The sequence below is a fragment of the Hemicordylus capensis genome, chromosome 10 (genome assembly GCF_027244095.1).
Source record: "Hemicordylus capensis ecotype Gifberg chromosome 10, rHemCap1.1.pri, whole genome shotgun sequence".
In the NCBI taxonomy this organism is placed as follows: Eukaryota; Metazoa; Chordata; class Lepidosauria; order Squamata; family Cordylidae; genus Hemicordylus; species Hemicordylus capensis.
The window spans coordinates 12,457,135-12,469,019 of NC_069666.1; the positions used below are offsets into that span (position 1 = coordinate 12,457,135).

An 11,885-nucleotide genomic window follows, 5' to 3' on the forward strand; every position below is an offset into this window, starting at 1 on the left:
TGACTGTATTTTAAATGAACTAAACTATTTTTCAAGTGTTTGAATTATTTGATGTATAATAACTTTTCCTATGAATCCTCATAGGGCTTCATTATGAAGAAAAGTTATTATGCACCAAAGAATCTACACACTTCAATATTCCTAAAATATAAACTGAGTACTCCACTGCCGTGCAGGTGGGTGTGGTGTAGTTGGCACATGACAGTTGACACGACAGCTGACAGTCAAAATGAACAGAAGAAATGAAGGTGAATATGAATAGGGATTAATTATGAGGAAAAGTTATACACCAAAGAATCCAAACACTTGAAAAATAGAGACCGTGCATTTTGCTCCATAACCCCACCTCTACAAGGGTTAGAGTTTAGCTTAAAAAAATTAAAGCTGGGGATCCATGTTAGGCTTAGGATAGGGTGACTTCAAATCCCTATTATTTCCTATGACGGAAATATACAAAATAAGTAAAAACAAAAAAAAAATCATTAAAAATCAACCAAGTGCCCCACTGCCTTGAAATTTGGGTGGTAGGTGGCACCCATGGGAACCTACCCACCACCCAAATTTGGTTTCCCTAGGGTCTTAATAAGTGGTCCAAATTGATCCGAATTGAATTGAATCCAAATTGGGGGGGAATTGATTCGTGCATATCCCTATTGGGCAAATGCTATGCCTTATGGTATGAGGGTGTAAATGCTTCAGATAAACCAGAAGAGGGCAGAATAGAACCAGGTAAAGAGCAGTCAGAAGGATGTGTTAGCTGTTCAAAGAGATCAAATGGCCATAAGAAAGATAACACACACCAGGTATGAGATTCAATGTATAGGTGCTTATAAGGTGCGAACCAAAGGGTGAGAGCACAAGGGCTCTCATCCTTGTGGCTCTTAGCCTTGGGGTGAGTGGCTTGGGGCCTCAGCAGATCTCCCCTGATGAGCTGAGAGAGAGCAAGTCCACCCAGCTCATCAAGGAGAGCTGTATGACTGGACAAGTCTTGGGCCTGGTTTTTATTAAACAGAGGAGTTGTAGTTGATTGGGCTGGGGAGATGTGTCTGGGAGAGCAGAAGAGTGGGGATGGTCTGGAGGCAGCGATATCACAGGTAGTGGGTGTCAGCAATATGCAGATGACACTCAGCTCTATCGTTCCTTGTCACCTGATCCTAGGGAGGCTGTGGATGTCCTGAATCGGGGGTTGGAGGCTGTTATGGGTTGGTCTGTCTTGGTCTGTCTTCAGGACACCTTTGGTAAATCAGGACTCAGTGGGAGCTCTTGCCAAATGCACCCTGCAGAATGGCAACCATCGGGTCTATTTGCTTTCCTTGAATTTGTGGTTTTCTGTCACAGGGCCCATGCGCTTGCATTTGGAATCACAGAACATGCTCACTGCACTACAGATGCAGCTGCCCTGTATAATAATGTGGCCTAATGCGCATGTGTGCTCTGTGGCAATGCATGGTGTGCACTAAACAGAATGAAAAAGGCTCTGCTGGAATTTTTTTCTGGCTTTACATCCTTCAGTTCTTGAAACCAGCCAAGAGAATTCTAGCCAAGCCTGTAAAATGTTGGCTGACTGGCATCTTTGTCAAGACACAAGCCACAGCTTCATGCGAGGGTTAGATGATTTATGTCTGCTGAGTGAGAAAAAGAGAACATACGCCTCTTTTAGCCTGTAGTGTAGATTGCATACATATTTATTTTCTAGGGACACTGAAGAATAATTGTAGCCAATTCACACATTATATTTTCTAGGCAGGCTATCAGCTGATCATGTTGTTCTGGTGTCTGGATTCCTAAGAGACATATAATATTTGAATGTGTGAAATTTACTTCCAAGGTTTTGCAGAGTCTGTCTGCAAAGTACATTTTGATCCCTAGATCAGAAAATGTAACATCAGAATCAATCATCAGAATCCCATGTTTGTGGAATTTATTTCATAATGCTGAACATTGAAGTGGGGAAGGGCAAGTGAGATATTGAACCTGTTCACATGCGCAGGCAAAACTGGGCTAAGGAAGCCCAGTCTGGTTTTGCCTGTGTGTGTGTATCACTGGGGTCGGGCACGATCCCGGTGGTACACACATGGTTGGTCCAGGGAACCGTTCCCACCCGGCTGAACCGGTTTGGCTGCGGGCACATGAGCCAGTTCGGCACTTCCCAAAGGAGGTGCCCAACTGACCCATGCACATCCCTACCACTCAGGATTAAATCCAAGGTCACCTTCTCTCTGGTTGGTTTATGACCAACTGTTTTAAGGTGCAGTCATTCAGTGTACCTAGAAAGTTGGCCTTTTTGTCATTACCTGAATGTGGATTTACCCAGTCTATGTGGGGGTAATTGAAGACATCCATTAGTACAGCTCTGTCTCTCTTTGGTGCCTCCCTGATTTCCTTCTGCAACTCCCACTCACTGTCAGCATTTCGGTCAGGAAGGCAATAGCACGTTCCTAGTAGCACATTTCCTTTCAGGCCTTGTATTGTCACCCATAGAGTTTCTGTGGAGGACTCTGGTCTTCCTAGGTTTTCTAGCTTGTTAGATTCTATCCCTTCTTTAACATACAGTGCTACTCCACCCCCAATTCACCCCTCCCTGTCCTTTCTATAGAGTTTATATCCATGAATAAGTGTCCCACTGGTTCTCACTGTTCCACCATGTTTCCATTATGCCCACGATATCTATGTTTTCATTAGCAACCGAGCTAACCTAGCTTGCCCACCTTGGCTTGGAGAATTCTGACATTGAATTTGTCTAAGCCCTTCCTAAAGCCATCCAGGCTGGTGGCTGTCACCACTTCTTGTGGCAGAGAATGCCAGCGGTTAATTATGCACTGTGTGAAAAAGTGCTTCCTTTTGTCGGTCCCCATGTGCATGCAGACACCCATTGCACAGGCTGCAGAGAAAAGCATCGCAGCCGTTATTTGACTTGCCCGGAAAAGTGGCCAGGCAGCAGCCGAGGTGGCGCCTTGGCGATAAACCCACCTCCAGAACCACCCTCTTAAACAGGGTTAGGAGAGCGAGAGCTCTCTTAACCCCATTTTACTGATCAACTGTGGGGCTCCTGGCTGGCTTCAGGGAGGGGAGGGGGGATCCTCATGTTGCACAATGCACTTGAACAATGCATTGTGGGAGTTCTGTGGGGGATTACATCCTGGCACCCCAACCGTCGGAGCTACTGGCAGAAGCTGGCAAAAGGTGGCCGACCCAGCTGCCCAGGAACAAGAAGAGGAACGTCTGTGGGGGAGGTAAGCTTTTTGAGGCGTCCTCTCATCTCCCCTTCAAGCACTTCTCATGGATCGTGGGAAAGGACTCATGATGACTTCGTGGTTGTGCTTCCTGCAGTAACAGAACTCTCAAGAGGGTTAGGTACAAGAATGCGTCCATCAGGAAAGCAGTAATTTGTAAATGCATTGTTCTTCATTTAGCTGTTAATTATTATTATTTTTTCCATTGTGGAAATGGAAGAAAATAGCAATTTGATGTATTTGGATGCCAGTGCTTGTAACTAGGAACAACAGAATCAAAAACTTCTCTTGAAAAAGTGTGTTCTTTTCTTATGGGCTTAGTTTGTGTGTTGGATTTGAATGTGTATCATAAATCACTCCAGTAACAATTCCTGTTTGTTTTATTACTTTCCAGCTACAGGAACCAGAAAGTGGGTCAGTTGCAAGAAATAAAATACGTTTAGGAAAGATGCAAATTTTGTTCGTGAATGTGGTTTTTCAAATACTTGTCAAAAGTGTTGCGGAGGTCAATTCTTGGACCTTTAAAAGTTGCCTGGCAGGAGGAAATACAAACCCTTTTTAGACACTATGATGTAGTGAAATGAAAGTGCTGAGTTCAGGAAGAGACATCGTGGTGGTAGGCTCTACATCCCCACCAACAAATGCATGTTTATCTCACCATGTTGTCAAACACCTGAAAAAGGCTTCAGAAGGCAGATTTTCTACCATGATTGGACTGCAATGGGAGAAAAAGCCACACTTGCTGAATATCCTGTGTGTTAAAGGCACAGGAGCATCTATCAAGACTGGATATTGGCAACTCTGTTCCATCTGTACTGAAAGCAGTGGTGGTAGAATTGCTGCTGAGAAAGCTGTCACTGAATGCCACTGGTTTGACTACCTTTCGGTCAGTCTCTATTAACCATTTCTGAGGAAGGCATGAGAGCCTGTAGTATGATGAATGAATATTATGATGAATATTTATTTATTTATTATTTCTATGTGTAAACTGCCCTGAGGCATTTTTGGAAGGGTGGTATAGAAATTGAATAGATAATAATATTTATATAGCGCTTTTCAACAAAAAGTTTGCAAAGCAGTTTACATAGATATAAATAAGTTGATGCCAAGTTGGTGTCAACTCTTAGCAACCATATAGATAGATTCTCTCCAGGATGATCTGTCTTCTACTTGGCCTTGAAGATGTCTCAGTGGGGCATTCATTGCTATCGTAATCGAGTCCATCCACCTTGCTGATGGTTGTCCTCTTCTTCTCTTTCCTTCAACTTTCCCCAGCATTATGGAGTTCTCAAGATAGCTGGGTCTTTGCATAATGTATCCAAAGTATGATAGTTTGAGCCTGGGCATTTGTGCCTTGAGTGAAAATTCTGGATTGATTTGTTCTATGATCCATTTGTTTGTTTTCCTGGCTGTCCATAGTATCCTCAAAAGCCTACTCCAGCACCAAAGTTCAAAAGCATAAATACTTTTTCTGTCCTGCTTCCTCAAAGTCCAACTTTCAGATCCATACAGTGTCATGGGAAAAGCCATTGTCTGAACGATTCTAATCTTTGTAGGTATAAATATGTCATGGCATCTAAATATCCTTTCCAAGGCCTTCATTGCAGCTCTCCCAAGTGTTAGTCTGAGGCATATTTCTTGACTGCTGGATCCTTTACTGTTGATGGTCGACCCTAAAAGGCAGAAGCTATCCACCCCTTCAATGTCTTCATTATCAATTCTGAGGCTGGTTGTTGTACCTGTTGTCATTAGTTTATTCTTCTTTACATTTAGTTGTAGTCCCATTTTTTTCACTGTGCTCCTTGACTTTCATTACTAGAGCTTGCAGATCATCCGCATTCTCAGTTATCAGAGTGGAGTCATCAATGTAGCGCAGGCTATTGAAGTTTCTTCCTCCAACTTTAAAATCTCACTCATCTTTTTCCAATCCAGCTTCCCTCAGTAAATGTTCAGCATATAAATTGAATAGATAAGGAGAAAGTATACAGCCTTGTTTTACTCCTTTGCTGATCTGGAACCAGTCTGTTTCACCATGTTCCATCTGGACTGTGGCTTCCTGACCTGTGTAAAGGTTTCTCATGAGAACAATGAGATGTTCTGGGACACCTAAGGATATTCTACAGCTTGACATGTTCGATGCAATCCAAGGCTTTTCTTTAGTCAATGAAGCACATATTGAGGCTCAGCCTGGGTTTTCCCCATCGTGAGAACCAGAGGGCTCGCGGGCGAGCCCGGTGGTTCTCTGGTGGCTAGCCCACCAAAGTAGCCTTCCTCATAGCCCAGGTTAGCAGAGTGAGTGCTCTGCTAATCTGGGTTTCCTGATCGTGTACCACGATGGCGCAACTCCATGCATCCAGTCAAATTTAGGCGTTTTTCATTAATTCTAGTGGGAAATTTAAGCATGTTTGATGCTTGCATTGAAACAAATGTTCAAAAGTGCCTACATTTATACAAAATTGGCATGAAGCACCAGAGTTTAGCCCTTTGCTTTCAGAAGATCTAAGCTTTTGAGATTTAAGCACACACTTAAGTTGTTTCAGTTAAAATTAATGGGACTTGACAGTGCCTTATTTTGGCTGTATTATGCACATTATAGGTAAAGGCCTGTAGCAATATACACTATTTGGATCATGCAAAGAGTAATGGGCATCTTCAAGGAAGCAAAGGCCCTTCCTTGGTTTTTGGATGGGTGACCAGCATATGTTTTGGATGGGTAAACAGGAGCAGGACAGGAACTCTCTGGGACAAGGAGCTTTGGCTCCAGCTTACACCAGGTGGGGTGTGTATTCCCTAGTCGTATGCAGGAATTGGCTTTTGGCATGGCACCACATGTTACCATATCTGTGTCACATGAGATCATATTGAGATCCTTTGGGGAGGTCCTGTTACAGTTACCACTAGTTTATTTGTGGTGACTTAGAACTGGGCCTTCTCTATGGCTGCCCCAGAACTCTAGAAGGTACTCCCTGTCAAAATAAGAGCTTCTCCATCTCTGTCTGCCTTTAAAAACAAACAAAACCCTTAAGATGCACCTTTCTCAGGCTTTGAGTTAAAAACATTTTGAAACTGTTTTGTTTTTATCATGTTTCTACTTTTGCTGTATTTTAAAAACAGTATTTTAAAACCGCCGAGAGTGAGAGATTAGGCGGCCTACAAATATATGACAAGTAAAGTGTGCCACCAGCACTTTCAGTGGCTAGAGTGTTGTCCTTGGGTCGGGAAGGTCTGGGTCGAAACTCTTGCTCTGCTCTAAAGCCACTGGTTGGCCTTGAACAAGATGCTTTCTATCAGTTCCCCATCTGTGAAACTGAAATCACAGTTTCCTGTCATGAAAGATTATGTGGAGATAAGGCTCGCACAGCACTTTGCACACTGAAGTTGTCGTTTAGAACACGTGTGTGTGTGTCTTTTAGCACTGTGATGTTAAGAACATTTGTAAAAACAAATGTGATTAGAGTTGAGCAATGGTAGAGCTGCGGAAATTAGCAATAATAACCAAGTATCCTAAGTCAAAGGGGTAGAAATTAAGAGCTTTACTGTGGATTCCTGTTTAATGCACTGAGAGGCATTCTTAGGAGGCGTGGTTCTTTTACGGAGCTTGATTCTAGAGGTTCTGTTTTCTATGGCCTGCTGCACTGCTGACTGTAATTAATTCCACTCAGGAAACATGTAATGCTGGGAAGGTCAAAAGGGTTAGATGTATCTTGCCATGAGCATTTAGTGGAAACCTTCAGAAGGAAGATTTGAGTAGGCACATATATATTCCAGTTTCCTCTTAACACCCTGGCCGCTGCCTGAGGTGTCTGATGAGTGTCCTCCACCTGAAAATGAAGCCTCATGCCCAAAGTCTAGGCTTTCAGAAAACACAAAGTTATGCCTTAGCATAATACTAAGGTGTGTGTGTGTGGGGGGGGGATTGTGGTAACATTCAAATCAAGTTGTATTTTTGATTTTGGAAAATTTAAATACTTAATTCTAGAGATCAGTTCCTGCATTTGATGTTTTTGCAGTAACTATGGCAGTCTTACTCAGGGCTTGTGGCTGTCCTCAGCAGTCTGTGAAACAGGTGCAGCAAAACAAACCTGCCATTCTCACATATTTTTTTAAAAAAGTTCTGCAGGCCATTTTAGGTGGTTTAGATATAATAGGTTTAATTTTCATCCGTGCCTTATTCTCTGCATCCCAGAAGTAGGATAATTTCTGCTTGGGAATCTGGAAGTTGGCACTGTTGATGGCATTTTGTTATGTTGATGTTTTGGCTCTCATTTGGAAGATACGGGATGTTGAACAGCTACAAAAAATGTACCAAACTTCCAAGAAGTATCATTTATTTATTTATTTATTTATTTATTTATTTATTTATTTATTATTTTTTACATTTATATCCCTCTCTTCCTCCAAGGAGCCCAGAGCGGTGTACTACATACGTTATGACTATATTACCCAGAACTCAAATAGGTGTCTTTTCCAGATGTTGAAGAACAATATATCCTACAGCAAAGAACCATAAGGAGCCAGCGTGGTGTAGTGGTTAGAGTGCTGGACTAGGACCGGGGAGACCCGGGTTCAAATCCCCATTCAGCCATGAAACTTGCTGGGTGACTTCTCTCTCAGCCTAGCCTACTTCACAGGGCTGTTGTGAGGAGAACCTTAAGTATGTAGTACACTGCTCTGGGCTCTTTGGAGGAAGAGCGGGATATAAAATGTAAACAAATAAATAAACATTTTAGATGTAATCTAAACATGTAAAATATGCATGTCTGGTCTGGGTTGAGACTCCCTGTAAAGGGTAACTCAGTGGAAAACATGGGTTTCTCCTGTGTTATGTTTGAAAAGGCCCTAACAATTTGAAAGGAGAACATTCATTCTTTGTACTGTATTGCCCCCCTCCCTTAAATTAAATCCTAGAAGAGAAGACAGAGGTTTTAATTTGAAAAAAAAAGGGGGGGGACGGGTTCTGGTGTGTGCAGGAGACAAAGAGAGTTGACTTTGTCACTGTTTTGTTGTTGCCGTGGGAGAATGGAACAAAATACAAGTGCATATTTTATTAACATCCCAGTTTAATTTTGTCTCCTGGATAAATAATACGTCTTACCATAAACAAATCAAAGCAGATGTGTTCCACATGCCCTCCCGCTTAGCTACAGACAAAGCTTGCCCACAGTTAAATGGGTACTCCTTGTGTATATGTAAGACTGAAAATTGCTCTTAATGAACTTTGTTGTAAGCTACAGATCCTGGAGGCCCACTTAAATATAGTGGTAGGGGAAAAATAAGTGCACTCTCATATTAATATAAGTACTGTGTTGTACTGCAGCAAAAATGCTGTAGAGCAGGGCCCTGAAAAATGTGAAGCCTTTCTATAGTATTGGTGAGGAGATGTTTGTGATTTGTGAAAATGACCCTGCTTTGCTCTCTGGACCAGGATCCCTGAACTTTTCTGAGAGAAAAGTATGAGGACGTTTTTGTCTAAAGTGTGAGGAGAGCCAATATTCATAGTTTTGGGGGATAATTTTAAAATGCTGGTAAGCTACAGGTGAAACTCGGAAAATTAGAATATCGTGCAAAAGTCCATTAATTTCAGTAATGCAAATTAAAAGGTGAAACTGATATATGAGACAGACGCATTACATGCAAAGCGAGATAAGTCAAGCCTTAATTTGTTATAATTGTGATGATCATGGCGTACAGCTCATGAAAACCCCAAATCCGCAATCTCAGGAAATTAGAATATTACATGGAACCAAGAAGACAAGGATTGAAGAATAGAACAATATCGGACCTCTGAAAAGTATACAGTGTACTGTGCTTGATTGGCCAGCAAACTTGCCTGACCTGACCCCATAGAGAATCTATGGGGCATTGCCAAGAGAAGGATGAGAGACATGAGACCAAACAATGCAGAATTGCTGAAGGCCGCTAATGAAGCATCCTGGTCTTCCATAATACCTCATCAGTGCCACAGGCTGATAGCATCCATGCCACGCCGCATTGAGGCAGTAATTGCTGCAAAAGGGGCCCAAACCAAGTACTGAATACATATGCATGCTTATACTTTTCAGAGTTCCGATATTGTTCTATTCTTCAATCCTTGTCTTCTTGGTTCCATGTAATATTCTAATTTTCTGGGATTGTGGATTTGGGGTTTTCATGAGCTGTACGCCATGATCATCACAATTATAACAAATTAAGGCTTGACTTATCTCGCTTTGCATGTAATGCGTCTGTCTCATATATCAGTTTCACCTTTTAATTTGCATTACTGAAATTAATGGACTTTTGCACGATATTCTAATTTTCCGAGTTTCACCTGTATACAACATAAGGAATAGAACAGTGCCATGTGTAGCTATAACAGTATAGCTATATTTATTTATTTACATTAATATCTTGCTCTTACTCCAAGGAGCCCAGAACGGTGTACTCATACTTGGGTTTCTCCTCACAACAACCCTGTGAAGTAGGTTAGGCTGAGAGAGAAGTGACTGGCCCAGAGTCACCCAGCAAGTATCATGGCTGAATGGGGATTTGACCCCGGGTCTCCATGGTCCTAGTCCAGCACTCTTAACCACTACACCACGCTGGCTCTCTATAATTATAATGATAACTAAATTGCATAATAGTAATATAGAATAACAGTAAAAGTAACCGTGGGGACAAATATGACTGCCAAAGGCTCACTGAGCTCCCATATCACATAGTTTATTACAAAAAAATCTGAGGAAACTTTGTTGCCCACAGGTTGAGGGCTAATCAAATATGGCAATTTTCAAGTTTAAAAATAAAAATAAAAATTAACTCCACAGCACTTGTCCCCTCAGTGATATACATGATGGTGTAGAAAAGTCTAGGCATAATCAAGCTGCAAGTTAATACCAGAGTGAGGAGTGCTCTTATAATATAATTTTAACATGTGAAAATTGAGAGAGAAACCCGAGGAGAAAATGGTTATGTGAAATGGCCTTGACAGTGGCCTACAGAACCTTCCCACAGGGCTGTGTCAGGCATCTGAGAAGCTTTGGACTGGATTGGATTAAAAACTATAAATTTATGGAAATTTTCACTTTCCTAGTGAAACTGTTTTGGTCTTATCACTCAAGGATTAGTCTGGGCAACTTCTCTGGTTTTGGGACCTGGTTTGGTTTTTTTAATGGGTTGTATCCTAAATGCTTCTTCCATGTATGCAAGGCATTTCTGCTGCACATGGTAAGCCACGATATTCACTCATTCCCCACTTTTACATAGGAAGCTGCCATATACTGAGTCAGACCATAGGTCCATCTAGCTCAGTATGGTCTACACAGACTGGCAGTGGCTTCTCCAAGGTTGCAGGCAGGAATCTCTCTCAGCCCTATCTTGGAGATTCCAGGGCTGTGTTGCATCCCATCCTGCTTTGGAGGACCCCTCCCCTCACAGGAGTGGATTTTGTGGGGCTGAAGGAGGTTGCTGTGGAGAAGATGAAGAAGAAGAGAAGGAGTTCCTTTATGGAAATTTCGTTCTGCACAAGCTACTGTTAGGATACAATCCTGTGTGTCTGTCTGATATAGGCAGGAGCTAGAATAAGAGGATATGATTATCAGAAGCCTCCTCCTTTGGCTTAAAGGACACGGTTTAGTGTATTGCCCTTTTTGCTGCACATCTGCTTCTGTGCCATGGTGTGGGAATTAGCAAACCATCGTTAAGAATGCTTGCCTCTCTGTGCTTTGGTTCGGGCAGGCAGAGGGCAGTGCATGATGTGACCTGCCAGGTTCTTTTCTTGGTGCTTTATTGGTTCATGGCTGTCTAATGCACCCCTAATTTAAAACTGACGAGGTTTTCTTTCTGTAATCCAGACTACAGGACTGGCCCGTGCTTCACATTGGTCACCAACCAGATGTGCCAAGGGCAGCTCAGTGGGATAGTCTGCACAAAAACCCTCTGCTGTGCGACCGTCGGGAGAGCGTGGGGCCACCCGTGCGAAATGTGTCCGGCTCAGCCTCATCCTTGTCGCCGGGGCTTCATTCCAAACATCCGGACGGGAGCCTGTCAAGGTATGGTGCAGCAGAAGCTGCTGACATTTGAGTAACAGACTAATTAATGCTGAACTGCATCTTCTGTCCGAATTCACATGTCGGCGCTGTACAGAGGCAGATGGAGAAAGGAGTGTCAGATCCATTACTTCACCATTGACCACATGCTTGATACTCTTGTAATGGTATCTGAAACAGAGTTGTAGGGAAACAGCAGGACTCTTAATGAATTTCTCACTGCCAAGAAGTTCTTTCATTTTGTCCTAAGGCAGTATGATATCCCTGAACACAAAATTGATTGCCCTACAAAGCAGCATGTGTAGAGGGAAACAAAACAGCTTCTGTGGCTATTACAGATTTGGTGTGTTAAGAGAGATTCCCCTGACCTGTGTTGGTGCTGTTTAAAACAGCCTGCTCTGTATTTTATATGATATAGTAATTGAAATGCATTTACATTTGTTTTGAATCTTAACATCCGCCAAGATGTTACTTACTTTCTTCCTTAGCATGCCTCACCATTGAAAGCCCTTTTGCTGCTTTTGGCTTTTATTCTAATATATCCAGCTGTATAAATTCTTTTATTGTCTGGATGTCTGGCAGGAAACAGGAGAAAGTTAACAGGGGCAGCAGCTATGCACTAAAT

The 11,885-nt window shown here is 42.4% G+C and overlaps 1 protein-coding gene across 5 annotated transcripts in view; it reads left to right on the plus strand.

Moving 5' to 3' along the window:
• FBN1 (fibrillin 1) overlaps window positions 1–11,885 on the plus strand; it is a 216,762-nt gene that overhangs the window by 69,755 nt on the left and 135,122 nt on the right. For all 5 annotated transcript variants that reach the window (XR_008311392.1, XM_053271937.1, XM_053271938.1 and 2 more), the window contains exon 7: window positions 11,066–11,263. Coding sequence is in view for 4 of the 5 variants with exons in the window: in XM_053271937.1 (XP_053127912.1) it covers window positions 11,066–11,263 (198 nt within the window). In the remaining variant the exon portion in view is untranslated. The remainder of the gene's footprint in view (window positions 1–11,065; window positions 11,264–11,885) is intronic.